The following is an 18,555-nucleotide window of genomic DNA, read 5'->3' as shown; positions in this document are numbered from 1 at the left end:
AGGCAGCTGACACTTTCCACCTTTCTACTTCCTCTATTAAAATTACATAACATATTCTTATTTTTAAATTTAATTTATTTTTATTATGTGTGCTTGTGAGTGCGCATGCCCATGATGTATGTATATTCCTGGCATCCTTGGGGCAGTATTCACAGAAGGAAGGTCAGGACAATTTGTGGACGTGGTTCTCTCCTTGTACATGTAGATTCTGGGACTTGGAGAACTTGTAGAACTCAGGCTGCCAGGCTTGTGTAGCAAGCGCCTTTATCCTCTCAGCCTTTTCACTAGCTTTTGTTTGTTTGCTTTGTTTTTTCAAACAGTAGACCTGGCTGGCCTGGAACTCACTGTAGCCCAGACTGACCTCGAACTCACAGAGATCTGCCTGCTCCTGCCTCCTGAGTGCTGGGATTACAGGTACGCGCCACCACACTCAGCCCCCAAACTATATTCTCTGTAAATACAAGCTGTCCCAAAATATTCACTGAGAATTAATGAAAGTCTTCATTTAGCTGGGCATGATGGTGCACACCTTTAACCCTAACAACTGGGAGACATAGGCAGATGGGTCTCTGAATTCCAGGACAGCCAGGGATACACAGAGAAACCCTGTCTGCAAAATAAAAAAAACAAAAACAAAAACTCCAACCAACCAGCCAGCCAGCCAGCCAGCCAGCCAGCCAACCAGCCAACCAACCAAAACAAACAGAAAGTCCCAAACCAACAGCAAACCCTATCAAACAAACTTCATTTAAAAGAAAGAATCCTTCTGCCAGTCACATATTCTGTACCTCTTCGAATTATTTTAAGAAGCAATTGCAGAAGGACACATTCAAGTTAAATAATAAACACCACCTACTAATTTATAGTTCTGATTGTCCTAACAATCCCAGAAGGGCATAAGTAATAGTGATTCAGAAAGTAATCTTCATTTTTGAGAAATAAAACAGTAGCAAAAAAAGTGAATGTTTGATGCAAACCATGTAAAAGTAAAAACAGATTAGCCACAAATCACTTTGAATGAAGAGATTTTTATAATACTATTTCCCTTGGTAGACAGCTACAACAGTACACTATAAACAGTAATAATTAGTTTCTGTTTCTACTATACTGCAGTGTTACACAGTTGAACTTTCTGTGATGATACCAATTTTCTCTATCTGTGCTGAACAATACAGTACTCAAAAACCACACCCGACCACTGAAAAACAAATTTTGATATTTAATTTATGTTAATTTCAACTTAAATAGCCAAAAGGCTACTGACTACCATACTGGACAGTAACTCTAGATTTAATATATTTGTTTATAAGTATAAATTTAAAGTTTTAAGTGATGGTCACAGAATGAAAACCTAAAGTCAAACAAAGGCTTTGCTCTGCTGCCTTCAGAGCTACATTGTATTTAGATTGTATTATCAGATGAAACACAGGTTAAGTAGGTCTTGCCACATGGCACCATTAAAAAAACAAACGATATATTAAACTCAGGTATACAAAGGAATACAAGATTGTATTTTTTTTTTTCATAAACTGAAATTATATTCTCAGCACTCAATTTCAGTCAGGTAACTTGAGAATTTAATTCAGCAACCATGCAAAAATAACCAGCTTTACCACCACAAAACAACAATTTAAACCAGTTTAAGAAGGAAGCGCCATTCCCTACCTTTTTATATTTTTAAGTTACAAAATCTATTTCCCTATTTTCCCCAGAAAAAAAAACTTTTAAGTAACTTTATAAATAATAAAAATTCTAATGATTCATCAATAATTAAATCATAAAGTCTGTAAGGAAGTAATGTCTGACAATTAAAAATTATAAAACTTGTTCTTGCATACCATATACACCTTTACCAAGATGTTAGAAATTAAGTACTGCATTGTATAGTGTATCCCTATAGCCAAGGTATCTTTTTAGCACTAAATATGTCTACTGTAACACATCATTCACTTGATTAACCAGTAATTTTCAGAAATAGTTGAAATAACAGAGAAAGAACGTCTTTCTATACCCAGACAGAAGTAAAATTCACGACTGCCATGACTAGTTCAAGTACAGGAGTGGGAGTAAAATTTACTAAAAAAATTTAATCTATATTCCTGAAAATAACTCACTGTTTTCTTACATAAATGTTGTATTTACATGTAGCAGCTTTTTCAGTTTTATAGATTTTCATTGCTTATATTTAGCAGACTTAAGGAATACAGCGGCAGTGGAAGTACTCTTACCTTTATTTGACTTGGATGGCTTATTCTTGATAGACTTAAGGGAACTTCTTGCTTTATCCTCTCTATCTTTAATTAGCTTCTGGACATCATCCAGCGACAGTTTTTGCAGAACAACTACAGGCTTAGCGCCTTTGTTTAGATCTTCAACTAATCCCATTTTTTCTACTTTGTCTTTCTGCTCTCCTCTCATGTCCATTTTCTTAGTTTCCTGAGTAATATTGCCATCTTTATCCCTCTTGAGTTTTGGAATGACAAAATTTTTCAATGCACCAGACCTGCCCCCCAACAAATAGCTTGGAAATTCGGCCTTATTGTCAGCGTGCGCTTTATTACTGTCTGCTTTGCTTCTGTTACCCTCTGTCCTTTTGTCATCCTTACTATTTGGTGACTTAAAACCAGGTCTGGATTTGTTAGTATCTCCTTGTCTTACACGAGGACTGTCTGGTCTTGATTTTTGTTCCCCAGAAGAAGGTCTGTCCCGTGAGTCCCCTGATTCATGCCTGTGTTTTCTTTCTAACTTTTCAGTTTTTGAACCATCAGATTTAATGCTATGTTCATTTCTGCTAGAAGATCTCAATGTTTCTGGTCTTCGAACCCTTGACTGATCCCCCCGATGTCGTTCTGACTCACCCCTGTCATCTGATTTTTGTTTACTATCATGGTCACGTCTTAGTGACTCAGATCGCCCATCAGGTCTTTGCTTTAAGGCTTCAGCTCTTTCTGATTTTAAGCGAGGTGAGTCAGATTTGATATCCTGTTTATGCTTAGACACATCGGGCTTTTTCTCTGTTGATGGCTTTCCAGCATCCCTCCTATTTTCATGCCTGTGTTTTGGGGTTTCAGGCCGGCCTTCACCTTTCTGCTTTGGAGTTTCAGGCCGGCCTTCACCCTTTTGCTTTGGAGTCTCAGGTCGTCCCTCACCCTTCTGTTTTGGGGTTTCAGGTCGACCTTCACCCTTTTGCTTTGGAGTTTCAGGCCGGCTTTCAGCTTTCTGCTTTGGGGTTTCAGGTCTTGATCTTGTTGTTTCTGACCTGGTATTGTTTTGTTTGTTCTCATTTGGTTTTGTGTCGCATAGTCTATTTTCATTCTGTTTAGGCTCAACTACAGCCTCGTTTTGTTTGGAGTCTGTTGTTCTGTTCTCACTCTGTTTAAGTTCTTCTGTTTGGGTCTCAGTTTTAGTTTCTAACTTACTTTCATTTGACTTGGTCTCCACCAGTTGGTTTTCATTTGGTTTAGATTCTGACAACCTACTTTCATTTTGTTTCATTTCACTTTTTGAGAGCTCAGCATCAGACTTTTTTTTAGGTGTCTCAGGATGATTTTCTGGTATAGACTTAAGACTTCCAATAACATCTTCCTGAAGAACAGGAATGGGTGCATCATTACACTGTTTGATTTCTTCAGGCTTTTTTATGGAGTCTGAATCCTGAGTTATAGAAGCCTGAGAGTCCACTCTTCCTGCCTGATGAAGATCAATGCTAACCATTAATGCTGGCCTTGACCCATTTCCCGTAGAACCCGTCTCCTGAGAAGCTGGTCTATTACCTCCTGGAGCACCCCCAGCCTCCTGTGGGTAAGAATCTTGTTTCCTTTTTTTCAAAGGTTTATCTGAAATTTAAAGATAAATATCCAATATCAGTAACAGGCACTAAAACAAATTTTACTAAAACAAAATACTTTTTTAAAAAAGCATGAATGATTACTAAAATTTGAGGAGATATGTATGCTTACCGAACTTCAATAATTAATAGATTATATCAAAAATAATTCAGTAGCATTTTGAGTATGTAAGAATAAGAATACAAAAGAATAGAACTTGTAATACACACATGAATTTATGTTTATATATAAAAGACCCAAGTTGTTTGATAAGACTAGCTATAAATCATAAATTTTCACTTATGATCATCTTATTGTTAAAACAAGAGTTCTATATCTGCCAAATACAATTGGCAACACAATCTTTTACTACTACTACTACTACATGTAAGACATAAAAAACAAAATAAAACTAAAATGTAAATGTTGTTATGTCACTGAAGAAAGGTAAATGATAGAATAACAAAATATCATGATTTTTCCATTATGCTTTAATCCAGAACTCAAATTCTTCAGATGTTATCAGTGAATATGGAACTTAAAAGCTAACATACAATGTTAGAAGTAAAAATTGAATAAGAAAGATGTATCATGGGCATACTCAGAAACATGGAACTTTCTTTCTTTCTTTCTTTTTTTTTTTTAAAGATAAATCCTGTTTTTCTGTTTATGTGTTTGAGTTAGGGTCTTGCTAAATACTTTAACCTGGGCTAGAACTTATAATGTAGCCCACAGTGGCCCTGAACTCTGGATCCTCCTGCCTTGGTCTCCTGTGAGAGAGATTATAAGCATGCACTTTACTTAACTTTGATAAATCTTACTTTGAGCAACTTTCATGGACAAAAATGTCTTTAGGCTTTTCATTCTAGTGGTTTAGATTATCAACCACAGGAGGGAAAAAGAACTACAGTATTCTGAAATATGACACATGCATACTAACACAAATCTACTATTCAACAGATTGTGAAGCACTTTTTAGCAACTATGCATTTCTGTTTGTTTGATTCTATTTCTAACTCAGAAGATTTCTGGTTCACTGTCTATGAACTGAATCTCTAGCTCTAAAAATTGTTAGATTTATAGTGCCTTGTGGTTTTTGTCTACTCAATTTATTTCCTGAACTTCTTGATTATGTTTTAAAAGTCTTTAGTTACCTTTAGGAGATAATTTCTATTCTCTGATAATATTTATCAATGGAATATACCATTTAAGGGAACAGTATCTTAAGGTTAAAACTTCAAAACAACATGTGAAACACCATTATTTTATTTATTGTACCGGAATAAAATCCTGAAAACACTTTTAAAGTTGTAATGCATCTTTTCTATGCCAAATTCCATTGTTTGACTCTCAAAGACAGAAGGAGCAGCTCATTCCAATATAAAGTCTAATCAAATGTAATGAAAATGTACTTCAGGGCTGAAGATGTCTCAGTGGTAGAATGCTTGCCTAGAATGTACGAGAGTATGAGTTTGATCTCCAGGACCCCACCCCAAACATACAATCTGCTCTTTCTGTTACACAGAAGCCAAAATCATAGTCACACACGCTCCACTTCTAAAACAACAATAATAAAATGTTACCATTATTATCATTACATTGTTTTCCCAAGTTCCAAATAACCTGCCAGATAAAGAGTGTATATAAAGCCTTTTGCATCAATACCCAAGGAAAAAAATTCTCAGAATACAAAAAAAATATATATTTAAAGAACCCTTTTAAAATATTTTCAGAAATTTTTAATCTTGCCGTACAGCACATAAAACAATTACTAGGTCACAAACAGAATGTCTTATTAAGCTTATTCCTTAATCTTTTATGACAAAACCAAAAATTCATACAACTTAAAATTTCTGTAGTTCCAAGGCAACAGATTTTTGTGAATGTCATTAAAATAGTAACTTAATCATACGTCAAAATTAATATAATTAACCCTAGGCATTTGAAAAAATTTTGTGAAATCTGTGCCTCATTCTTTGATTAATATATATATACACATATATATTAATATATATTTTTTTCCAGAAATAAACATTAGCTTAGTAAGTAGACTTTAAAAGGATAAAAAAATTCTTAAAAGAGTTTATGGAGCATTAACTTCATTTTAATTTACCTTTTGTTATTAAAATGAAAATTTGGCAAGTAAATTATTTCAAAGAAATTTCTTAAACTATAGATTATATGAATTATAACACAAAAGATAATATGTATATAAGCGACGCAGTAAAGATTAAGAAAGATCTCACTTTGTCTATTACAAAGAAAACATTGCTGGATACAAAGTTTTAAGCCAGCCTTCTCTCCCTCTTCTGTCACCCCCTTCTCTCTAACAAGTCTCACGCTGGTGAAAGACTTGCTATGGTCCAGGCTGTCTCTAACTTATCTTCCTGCACAGCCTCCCGACTGCTGAAATAAAGGTATTCTGATTTCAAGGTTTGTTTCAGTTCTCCTCTGGTTTACCCCAGTAAACAGGTTCTGGATATGGACAGCTAACCTTGCCCACTTCTTTTGTCTTCACTATATCATGACCTTTACATAACAATGGAAGCCCATAGGTATAGAGTAATCTTAGTATTTGGGACACAGATTACCTTTAATTTACTTTTAGTTTCAGGAATCTTAACATTAGCTATCAGAATTCACCATGCTCCTGAAGAAAAGGTGTACAAGGAATAATTTCAAAACCATTTGTCATCTAGTTGTGAATATTTTGAAAATAAGACCCTACCTTCCAGAAGTCTCAGCTTCTCAGGCTTATAAGAGACAAATTCTAACAGTTACTAAATATATTTTAAGCAAAACCTAAACCCACTATAAAGCAAAATGCACAGTAGCCAACTAGGACAAATGAAAATACCCCACATCTAAACAACAGCACAGGTCAGGTGGCTCACTGTTTTACTCTTGTCCCAAATACCAGTACCTCTATTTCACAGAATAGTACATAACATAGGTTGACTATCCCTTATCGGAAGTGCTTGGGACTGAAGCATTTCTGATTTTGAGTATTTCAGACTTTGAAATATTTTCATGGACTTTAGGGCTGGACATCCCTAACTTCAAAATAATAAAATTCATAATGCTCTGGAACTTGAAATTTTGATGTTCAATAAGTTTTGTATGTTGAGAGCATTCTGGATTTACTTTTTAGGGGGAAAATCAAAGATGCTCAATCTACAATTTACTTCTTATAAGAGCTGCAGTCAGAGTATTTCAACATTATGACAAACATTAGGAAGCTAGGACATTCCTTACATTTGCTGATATGGAAAACAGACCTTGGGAGAAGAAATAGACAGAGATAAACAAAGGAATTCCTTTAACCAAAAGAAAGCAGGAATATTTAGCACACAAAGGACAGACACAATCCTGATAGGTCATCCTAGAAGCAAAGATGAACAGGTTTTTAAAATTAATGTATACAATTACAGATGCTACAAGTATGAGCAAGGCAGATAGAGAGAAACTTATTTTGGGAATAGTGTAACATTAGTTTGCAATTAGTCTTTTAGTGCATATATTTATGAATGTCCAAAGAAAGAACAGGCAAAGGAACATAAATACCCAGCATAAAGGAAAGCATTTTTGCTTATGTGTAGAGCCAGGTAATGTTAGGCTTAACTACAACATATGCAGAATATTAAGACTAATCTATTTCTTTTCTTGAATTCCAGTTATCAGCTTCTATTCTTAATCATAAGATATAGGTTTTTTTTTTTTGACAGAAATCTTTTTTTCATAACAAATAATGTCATGGCAAACAACTCAAACCCTAAAAAAGGTATGCAACAAAACTAGACAAGTAGTTCAGTTGCTCCTTGTTACCAGTGATACAACAGAAAGTTCTCAGAGCCATATTCTAGAACACATTAAAAGCTAACTTTAGAATTTAGTTTGAAAACATCAAAATAATGGTTAAAATGATGATTTAATTTCAAGTGACTATTTTATCTTTCCAGTGCTCACTTAGCAAAACCACCACTCTAGAAGAATTACACTTTTACTTATAACTTTATGCACAACCATGGAATACCATAATACATAATTTTAACCTCTCCAAATCTCCACATAATTTATGTATGACATAATAGGAACTGACATCAGGAAACAACTTAAAAATGGCAACTGTAATATGCAGTTAGTAAGATCTACTTAATCTTTATAGTCACAGAATGTATATGAACTTTCACTAAAACTGTATGCTAGCTTTGTCCTCTCAGTTTCAGTTAAATTTGTTATAGCTACATAATCACAGATTATGGAGAAAATTATTTAAGTGATTCCAAGTAAAATATGTATTACAAATTTCTGGAAGAATTATAAATTGTAATTGCTTTTATTCTCCCAAGTAAATTAGGGGTAAGAAATAAGTTTATCAAGTAAGCAAAATTATGCCTAGTACAATTACCTTTATTTTCACTCCGCTTTTAAAAATATGTATTTTACTTTATGTGTTCTGCTTGCATGTTATGTCTTTGTACTATGAGTTTGCCTGGTCCCTGCCGAGGTCAGAAGGGGGCATCAGAGCGCATGGAACTAGAGTTACGGAGGGTTGTGAGCCACATGTGGCTGCTGGGAATCAAACCTGTGTCCTCTGAAAGAACAAGTATGCTTAACCGCTGAGCCACTCTCTCACCCTTTCCCTGCACTCTTTAAAAACAGATTTATCTTCCTTTTGTTTATGTGTGTGTCTGTGCACATGTATGCAATTGCCTGCAGAGGACAGAAGAGGGCACTGGCCCCCTAGAGCTGTAGTTACAGGCATTTGTGAGCGGCCAGATATGAGGAGTGCTGAGGACCAAACTCCAGTCCTTTACAAGAACATAGCCTGTTCTTATCCACCAAGTCATCTCTTAAGGCCCTCATTCCACTTAAAAACAACAACAACAACAACAAAAAAACTACCTCCCCTCTTTTTTCCAAGCAGAATCTGTGTGAAATGTCACACAGAAATTCAGTCCACTACCACTATTTCTGGTTAGCCAGTAACAATTTCGAACAGTTGTTTCAAAACTGTCATAGTAGTCACAAATTTTGTGCAGACCAATATCATAAAGAAAGCTAAATAACATGCACAATTTCTATAAAGGCTGAGAGTACAATGCACATTACAACCTACACTGAAACTCCCATCACAAATTAAGAATCAGCAACACTGTATCTTTAATAAAGGTTTATGATCAACATTGCAAAAGGCAAAAACAAAACAAAACACCAAACAAACCTATAAAAGACTCCAGTTTTCTAACCAGTAAAATAAAGACTATGGTTTCTATTTATGATTTACTCTGCCAGTACTACAGTATAATACTTTCTAAATATAGACTACTTTTTCAACAATGTTAAAAATTCCTCATGACAGAAGAGATAACATGAACCTTCAGCATATTTCTTAGAGTAGAACACAGCTATTTAGTGATGAGCCTGTCATAGAATAGATAGGCAAAATGAACTCTATTCAATATCAAGAAGTAAAACTGAACTATAAAGCATGCTTTGCATTTGGATAATCAGATGTATTTGTAAAGATATCAAATTCATAAATTATACTAGCAATTCAGTAACTCATGTATCTTGCCTAAAACTTTTAAGAGATTTTGTACCTAGCATTTGCCAAATAATTAAGCACTAGAGACTTAGGGTTTTTTTTTTTTTTTTTTTTTTTTTTTGTTTTTTGTTGTTGTTGTTGTTGCTGCTTTGAGACATGGTTTCTCTGTGTAACAGCCTGGCTGTCCCAGAATTCACTCTATAGACGGGGCTGGCCTTGAATTCACAGAGATCCACCTGCCTCTGCCTCCCAAGTCCTGGGATTAAAAGTGTGCGCCACCACTGCCCGGCAAGACTTACTTTTATTTGGTTATGAAGGATGAAGTAAGCCAAAAAGCTCATAACATAGGTATACCCTCAAACTGTGCCCTACTATATACTAGTCCGATAAAAGGGAACACTTCACTGTAATCACCATCCAAAGTTCTTTGATCCTTAGGGTTTGCTATTTAATATTAGCTTAAAACTTTCTAAAATTTACTATAAAAACTTTGCATTATAAAAATAGAAGGATTCTAAACCAAATGGAATATGTAACTGCTTAATAAACAAACACATAAATTTCCCTTAGATATACCCACTTTGTACTATTGTTTTTATTGTTGTTGGTTTTCTGAGACAGGGTCTCACTCTGCAGCCCAGCTGGCAGCAGCCTCACTAGAAAGCACAGCCTGGCTTCCAACTTTCAGCAATCCTTTGACTTCTGCCTCCCAAGTACTGAAATTGCAGGCATCAGCCACCACACCTTGTTTGTACCTGCTTTAAAATAATTCAATGGTAATGACCCTTGTTTTTGCAGAAAAAAATAAAGATGGTGTACAATTCTGTTAGAGAAATAACTTAGAGAAAATAAGTGTAACATTGAAACAGTAATGCTTATTTTAGTAGAAAAAAAGAAAATAAAATCATATAGTTCATAATTGATAATCTATAGTACAGAACTACCAAATCTGATACAGTTTTCAGATAATGAATAGAATTCACACAGGAGAAGACATAAGGATTAATCATACATGTGCCTGATGTGGAAGTTGTAAAGAGATCTCTTACCTTTATCTTGAACTTCCTTTGAGAAGCGCTCCCTTTCAATGGCTGATTCTCTCTCTATCCGCTCAATTTCAGCCAGTGCATCCAATTCCACTTCGTCATATATGGGCCCCTGTTGTGACGCCTGTTGCTGATTCTGCACTACAGAAGTCTGTGGCTGTTTTGTAGCAGCGGAAGTGTTCTGTTGTAAAACAGGCACTTGATTTGCTGGAAGGAATGCTGTTTGTTCTTGCTGCGACAAACACTGAGCAGCATTAAGTGGGCGGTTTACGTCCTGTGGAGTAATGGGTGTTTTTGAAGTCTGTCCTGGATACTGCACATTAAAAGGAATATCATTTTCTGAAACAGTGCTATTTTCCATACCAGATAGCATATCCTCTTGCTGGTCCATATCTGAAGATTTTACACGAGAAAGTCTTAACGTAAGTTTAGTAGAGTCCTTGGTTGGAGAACTAATTATATCATACATTGCAGCTTTCTCATTCTGGTCTTTTTCATCCTTGCCTAATTTCATTTTCTTTTGCTTTTTTTGTTTTCTCTCTGGAGAATCTAGCAAGATATCTGGAGGAACATCTCGAGGTGATGAACAAGGTAAAGACTGAGATTGTAGAATTAAGGGTGGTCTTGATCCTAGAAAAACAATTCAGCAGAAACACACATTTTATCTTAGTGTAATAAAAATATTAAGTGGTAACATAGTTAAGTTGGACCAAATATTAAGAAATCATCTAATCCAAGGTACTTTGGAACTGTAGTTTGAACTATAAAAGATATTTCATATACTACTTCACTTAATCTTCGAGACAAAGACTTAAGCTCTCCAGGTTGGCTCTGAACTTGCTAGGAAACCAACACTGACTTAGAATTCCTGATATTGCCATCAGCTCTCTAATGCTCCAGTTACCTGTGTATACCACCATGTTTGATTAATTCATTTTTAAGAAAGTTTTTAAGAAAGTTCTTGAGCATTATTTGTAGTGGGTAGCAGTTCCAGCTTTGACCTGGAAGTACTATCCCCATTGAGGCTTCCGGTAACTGTCACGCCTACCTATGGCCTGCCCCTGAGGCTCTCTTGGTTCCTGGATGTAGACTGAGCAGAATTCTTCAGAGAACACTGTTGGACTGCACCTCACCTTTCCTGGATCCTGTAACCTCTCTCTTTACTTGTTTTAAGTTACCCCCAAATAAACCTCCCTTTTAACTATGTGGAGTTGCCTTAATAAATCCTCCAATAATTATTGTCCCACAGTTTTTCTAAAAAGAAATGTTCATAGAAGTTAAGAATTTTTTTATAAAGTTAAATAGCTTGCAAGCATGAAAAGCTATGGATCAGATTTTTCTGTATGCACTCTTACAGGTACTATGATGCTCTTTTGCTTCAAGTTTATGTGGCAAATTGCATATACTTTAGAAAAAGCTTCAAATTTCAACAATTTACCTTAAAATCAAATAAAAATAACTGACAATACACTAATATTTTAAGACTAGTTGGAAAACAACCTGATAAAATGAAGTTTAGGCTTTTGATGTATAATGTATTTATGATATTGTTTAAGCTGCTTCAATTTGAAGTTTTCTATCATTTATCTATCTACCCATCATCCATCTTCCCCTAAGTGTCAGAAGAAAAGCAAGATGGTTATTTAGATGAACTATCTATTCCTTGTTATCCCTTCTTATCCTGACAAACCTTGAATGATAAGTCTCTAACTGTGATGGCTAATCTACAAATAGAGTATCCTGGAGGTTTTCTTCTCTGGAAGCTGGGTTTTGTAATCCTTCAAAATGTACACATGTACAGAACTAAAACCTTCCACACTGCAGCTTTCTCACTCTTGTCTTTTTATCATTCTTGCCTATTTCCTTTTCATTCTTGTTCTCTCTCTCCCTGGAGAATCTAGTCAACAGCTGGTAACAAACCTTCAAGATATGGGTTCAGCCTCTACTTTATAAAGAATGTCCTTGAGTTGGAACATCATCTGCAAAAAAATGCTTTACCACATGGAGCAGATCAGCCCATATCAGAAATTGACAAGGAAATGACACATTTTTAACTCTCTTGAACTTACTACTCTACTATCTTTTTTCTTTCTTCTCTCTCTGTGTAGCCCTGGATGGCCTCGAACTCATAAAGATCTGCCTGTCTTTGCCTCCTGAATGCTGGGATTAAAGGTGTGCACTACCACTGCCCAGCTTTACTACCTTTTTGCTAAAGACAGGGTCTCACCATGTAGCCTAGGCTGGCTTAGAATCTAGAACCTAGTGTTGGGATTAAAGGTCAAAAGGTAAAAAGTACAGTGGGGACACTGATTTCTAGTGATAGAAATCTTGAAAAGGGAAAAGAAAAAAAAAAGCCTGTAGAGATGCATTAAAAAGTAAAAAACAAAACAAAAAAAGCCAATGCAAAGAGCAGGAGGAAAGCCAGCTAAACCAGTTCAACATGAAGTAAGTTTTTTCAGGAGGTGGACAGATGGATCTGATTAAACAGTTCAAAAATTTAAGAGAGGGTAAGAAGGTTATGACTGTGAATGGGCCATTGGATTTACTAGTGAGAATGATACTGTATATACCTAAGAATACTATGAGAGTTTATTGGGATTTAGCAAATACAAAGATGAACAACTTAAATAAATTGGAACAGACTTAAATATCTAGCTACTTGGTCTAGATCTGCTTGAAATATGAACTACACAGAAGGAAATTCTAGTTAAAATGATACCTTTAGGAGTTCCATCACTTCCAGCAGGGGAACACACTGGCTGCGGAGACCTCAAGGGAAAGGATGCAGCATTCCTCATTGTTGAAGAATCGCCATCCTAAAAATAAAATATAAAATTTCTATCTTGAATGCTAGGAGATGCATTATGGAAATCTTAAAGAGAACTAGGAGAGACATAAATTACTGACAGGTAAAGTGTTGAAATTCAACAGTATAATTCTTCTGCACTTTCCTGTTTTCTTCATGGTATATCTTAGAAGAATTGAAATTGTATCCAAAAGAATCAACACCCTATGCACGGCAATGAATAAAGAAAACTGACATTATGAGCGTGCTCCATTTGGTTTGCTTTCTATAAGAGAGATGGGAAGAGGACTCTCCGTGGCTGTAAACGTCTTGAGAGCAGAGTCTGCTGTCATCTCTGTCATCTTTAGACAGAGGCAGTTTACACAAAAGTGCAGTGACATCCAAGTAAGAAAAGTTCTAATATGCAAAATACTTTAATGAGAAAATGTTAAATATGAGGAAGGGAGAAGTTTGAATATATCTTTGAAAGAAAAAAGGCCAAATATGAACAAAAGTTTGCTACTTGAAAGAATATTTTGGTATAAGCACTATTAAATTAAAACTGAAATTTAATCCTGCTCTATGGATTAAGCTCTAGGTATGGTGTTCATACGTAGATTCTCAGAATCTAGTATAATCTAAAAGTAGAGTAGATATCCTTCACCTGTGCCATGAAAATGCTGGGCTATAAGACAGATACCAGCCATTACCGCATTCATAACTAGTACATTACATACATCACCACTTAGCCTGTGCACCATGTGTAGGTAGTCGTCACTTGAGCCATGTCTAGGGTTATCAGCATGATGATTAGCTGAGTTGCCAGATAATGGACCAGAAACTTTGTTATCATGGATGTTTCTCAAGCCACCGGCAACAATAGGACTTGATACCGATGCTGGAATAAAACATTTTAAAAATATAAAAATTAACTAGAATTCTTAGAAAACAATTACAAGAATATTTTAAGCATACATAAATTATAAAGAATATAATGAACATTTATGCACTGAGCCTTGGATACATAGCAAGTTTGAAGCCAGCACGGGCTACTTAGGATCCCGTATCAAGCTAAAAGCTCAACAAAACTACAAACATTGACTACAAATCTTAACACTATGATAGAGTCATTCAGATCCAGTTTTAAAAGAAGTGTAACACCAGAGACATGGGTAAAGCTCTCTATATTTGTGTTTTCTCTATTCTCTTCTCTCTTTATTCCATAAGAAAGAATAGTTTGGGTTTTTAACACTCTATTTATGCATATATATTTTTATATTTTATTGTAAATAAACATTCTCAAATAATACATAAGTACTGTTTTGAATATAATGCTCTAAATGGTCCATTTATAAATCCATTTCCATCTTGTTTTTCATTTTTCAGACAGGATGGCCTCAAACTTGCTATGTAGCTGAGAATTTCTGTGAGTTTCTGGTATTCCTTACTCTACCTCCTAGATGTTGGGATTACAAGCCTGTGCCAACACACCTAGTTTTATGCAGTGCTGGGGACAGAATCCAGGGCTTCATGAATTCCAGGCACATAACTTCCTTTTAGTTAGATATTATGCTGTGATTTTTCCATTCTTATATATGCAATCTTAAGCTCATTTATATTGAATAAACAATTACATATATTGTGCTGTATAATATATATAATGTATTTATCCATTTGTATATTGGAACAGTTGGATTAAACTACTGGGCATTACTGTTTATGATATATAGATGAGTCTTTTTATAAATGTGTCTCTAACTTTAAAGACTTAGACCAGTAAATAAAATTACAAGTTATACACATTCGTAAGTTTTTCTGAATATTTTCAAATAACTTTACAAATTACTTAATTCATCAGCAGTATGTGAAAATTCCCAATGCTTTATATACTTACCAGTAATTTGTTACTGAGGGTGAAAAATATTCTTGATAGTCACTTTAGTTTACATTTCTTAATCAGCATCAAAGCTTAGACTCATTTATACTGCCACTCATATTCCCTCCTTACCACCACAAAGTCATAGAAAAGTTTTCTACACTTTAAAAAGTTTTATAAAAATAAATTTTATTTTAAAGTATATTGTGGGTAAACGACCCAATTATGCTTTCTTTCCCAACTGTCTCAGCATAAGTAAACAAATAATATACCCTTATTATCATATACAATTATATACTACCTAGTATCTAATTATATCTTATTCCTAATTAAGATATGTATGAAATTTTCACTTGCTTTATGGGTCTGTTTCTAGACACTTTATCACACTGTGCTTTAGCATGCATTACTTTTCCATGTCCGTACTAACAGTACAACAAATTTGGTTCCTGTTATATTGAGCTATACAATATTCTTTTTAAAAACTATCCTATCCAAGAGAGGCCAGTTGGATGTGATAATTCACGCCTCTAATCCCAGCACTTGAGAGGCAGAGGCAGGTGGATCTCTGTGATTTAGAGGCCAGCCTGGACTACAGAGTGAGTTCTAGTACAGCTATGGCTACATAGAAAGACCCTCTCTCAAAAAAAAAGAAAAAAGAAAAAAGAAAAGAAAAATCAGAAACCAGAACAAAACAGAATAACCCCCGCAAAAGAGGCCATGAATTTGAATGTGACCAAGGAGGCATATATGGGAGGATTTAGAGGAAGGAAAGGGAAGGGGAAGTGATGTAATTATATAACATCAAAAGACGAAAGAAATTTAAAAAAAAAAAAAAATGCCCTGCCTATTCTTAGACTTGTTTCATAGGAATTTTTAGAAGCTGGCTCAGTTTCATACTATACTCTGCTTCAAATTTCTGGTAATGTTATACTGAGTTTATAGATTTGGAAAAAGTAATCTTTACCTCAATATTCTTATATCTATGAGGGCAGCACAATTTTACTTTTTATCATGTTGTTAACAAAGGTAATAGACATCTTTCCCTAATTACAAGACATCTTGCAGTTTTCTTTAGGAGTGCTACAGATAGTTAAAACAGTATCTGTAATTGCTTATTGGTATGTAAAATATGGTTAATTTCATTTCTAATAATATACTCAGGGACTACAAAAATGCTTTTATTAAACGTAATATCTTTTCTGTAGCATCTTTTGAGTTTTCACCAAGATAGTTTTATAACCAAACTAACATTTCATTTCTTCTTTTCACATGCACACATATGAACATATGTCTATCTACACATTGAAATTAGATATGTAGAGAGGTCATATACTTCTCCTCTATTGTCTAGTATACCCATTGCTCACTATGTTAGAGTGGTAACTACAGGTTCTCATGTGTGACACATGATTTAAAGAAAAATATTCCTAAGTGGTCACCACTAGACACCCTATAGCAGTATAAAGCTGTACCAATTTATTATCATACAGTAATAGTTTTAAAATAATGAATAAAATTGTTTTGAATTTTATTTTGGCCCCTGCTAAGGAGATTCCCTTGCCCCTATCAATTTGAATTGCAATAATTACATACTTTAAGCAGTCCACAAATTCCTAATATATATCCAATTTTGTCGTAAAGACTGAGAACACCGACTGCCTAATCTTTTAGAATTTTGTTTCCATGAACATGTACTATAACAGGATCATACTCTTCCTCCTCACCTGTTTCTGGAATTCAGTTATTATTTAATTTTATAAATAAGTTGGGAAAGTGTTAGTGTATTTCTTTTTTTGACAAAATGGTTAAAGATTTGATTAACTCTTCATTAAATGCTCTGGAAACCTAATAAAAAAAGGTGTTTTATTCCTTAGCCCCATTTAAGGAAGTTTTAACCTACTGAGTGAGGTAAATAATGTATAAACTATGCAAACTGCTCTCCAGTTTATACAAAATTTGTATAAACTTTTATCCCTATTAAAAATGTAAAACATCTACCAATTTAATATAAATTTTATTTCAATTTACACTATATTTGTTTTCTCATTACTTCAAGTTAATTATGTTGAATATCTGTTAAACTTTTCTGTATCTGTTGGCTGTTTAATAAATTGCCTATTTTTAGTTTTTAAGTTAATTTTTGTCTTGGTCTTGACACTATATATAGAATATGCACACACACAATATACTAATAATTTTATATACCTTAGTATATAAACAATATATTGCATATATAATATATACTTATGTAATCACATATTTATGTTCTGATAAAGAAATTTATCTCTTTTCTCAAATCTAGATTTTCAATTTGCTCATAAACAGGTTTTTCTCAATCTCTACTAAAAGTTTGTATTTTTGTTGTATAGATTATTAAGTCATTCTTACACAGTGATTTCAATGTGACACCTTTTGAATGAAAATTAAAACTATTACAACATTCCAATAACAGTATAAAAAAATCTTAAAAACACAATCACTGTATGATGATCTCTCTATAAGATTACTAGAAAATAGGATATTTGCAGTATCAACCCAGAGCATTTCGTAATTACAAAGTTTAAAAAAATACATACTGTATTTAGATCAGTGAACACATCAGATGGTACCACCAAAAACCTATAAATAAGTGGACCACTGGGCCCTGTGTATTTCCAGATGTAATATATGACGAAGTATACATCATTTATGGAATATCCTTATAAAAATACATACAAAAAATAAATCCTTTAAAATGTATTTCTTAGCTGATAGAAAATTTAAAGAATACGAAAACAAACAAGACATACTATGAGAAAACAGTAAAGTCTAGAATATGAGGTAAGACTGCTAATTCTCCACCACACACGAATCAGAGCCAAGCCTAGTCTATAGACCTGCAATCCAGTTACTCAAGAGGAAGGCAGTTCAAAGCTTGCTTAGGGAACAGAGCAAGTTTAGTGACAGTTTGAGTAGCTTAGATTCTGTCTCAGAATAACAACGAAAGGCTAACTATGGTTCAGTGGGGTGTGTGTTTAGTGCACATGAGACCATACATTGAACTGCTAGTATTACATAAAACAAAGCAAAATTAGTATGATGAAGAAAAAAAAAGTACAGAACTGTTTAGATTGAGAGCTGAATTGGGTGTGGTAGTGCCTACTTGTAAATTCCAGCACCAAAGACCCTATGGTAGGAAGATCAGGGATTCAAGGCCAGCCTGACCTACACTTGTCTCAAAGAAGGAAAAGTCAAAAGAGATAAAAAAACAAATACAACATTCAAGAAACTAGATTATACCTTGAAAAAGAAAGTAGGTTAGAACATATTCATGACAAAACTGGTGAAAATGAAATACAGCTGTGTATTGGATGATGTTAGAAACTAAGTTTTATAAGTGAAATATTCTAGTGAGTACTGACTTAAAAGAAAAATCTTCCTTGGAAGGTGCTGAAGAAAGGCTCATAGGCATGGCATTTTTATTCTGCATT

At 34.4% G+C, this 18,555-nt stretch overlaps 1 protein-coding gene across 2 annotated transcripts in view; it reads right to left on the bottom strand.

Moving 5' to 3' along the window:
• Positions 1 to 18,555, bottom strand: part of Nipbl (NIPBL cohesin loading factor) — a 174,280-nt gene that overhangs the window by 71,535 nt on the left and 84,190 nt on the right. For both annotated transcript variants that reach the window (XM_028875607.2, XM_028875609.2), the window contains exons 7-10: positions 13,944 to 14,104; positions 13,141 to 13,237; positions 10,425 to 11,051; positions 2,229 to 3,836 (exon numbers count right to left, since the gene is read on the bottom strand). In XM_028875607.2, coding sequence (XP_028731440.1) covers positions 2,229 to 3,836; positions 10,425 to 11,051; positions 13,141 to 13,237; positions 13,944 to 14,104 — 2,493 coding nt within the window. The remainder of the gene's footprint in view (positions 1 to 2,228; positions 3,837 to 10,424; positions 11,052 to 13,140; positions 13,238 to 13,943; positions 14,105 to 18,555) is intronic.

This window comes from Peromyscus leucopus, chromosome 11 (genome assembly GCF_004664715.2).
Source record: "Peromyscus leucopus breed LL Stock chromosome 11, UCI_PerLeu_2.1, whole genome shotgun sequence".
Taxonomy (NCBI): Eukaryota; Metazoa; Chordata; class Mammalia; order Rodentia; family Cricetidae; genus Peromyscus; species Peromyscus leucopus.
The sequence above is the reverse complement of the archived record's forward strand: the minus strand, read 5'-3'. Positions and strand labels throughout refer to the sequence as shown.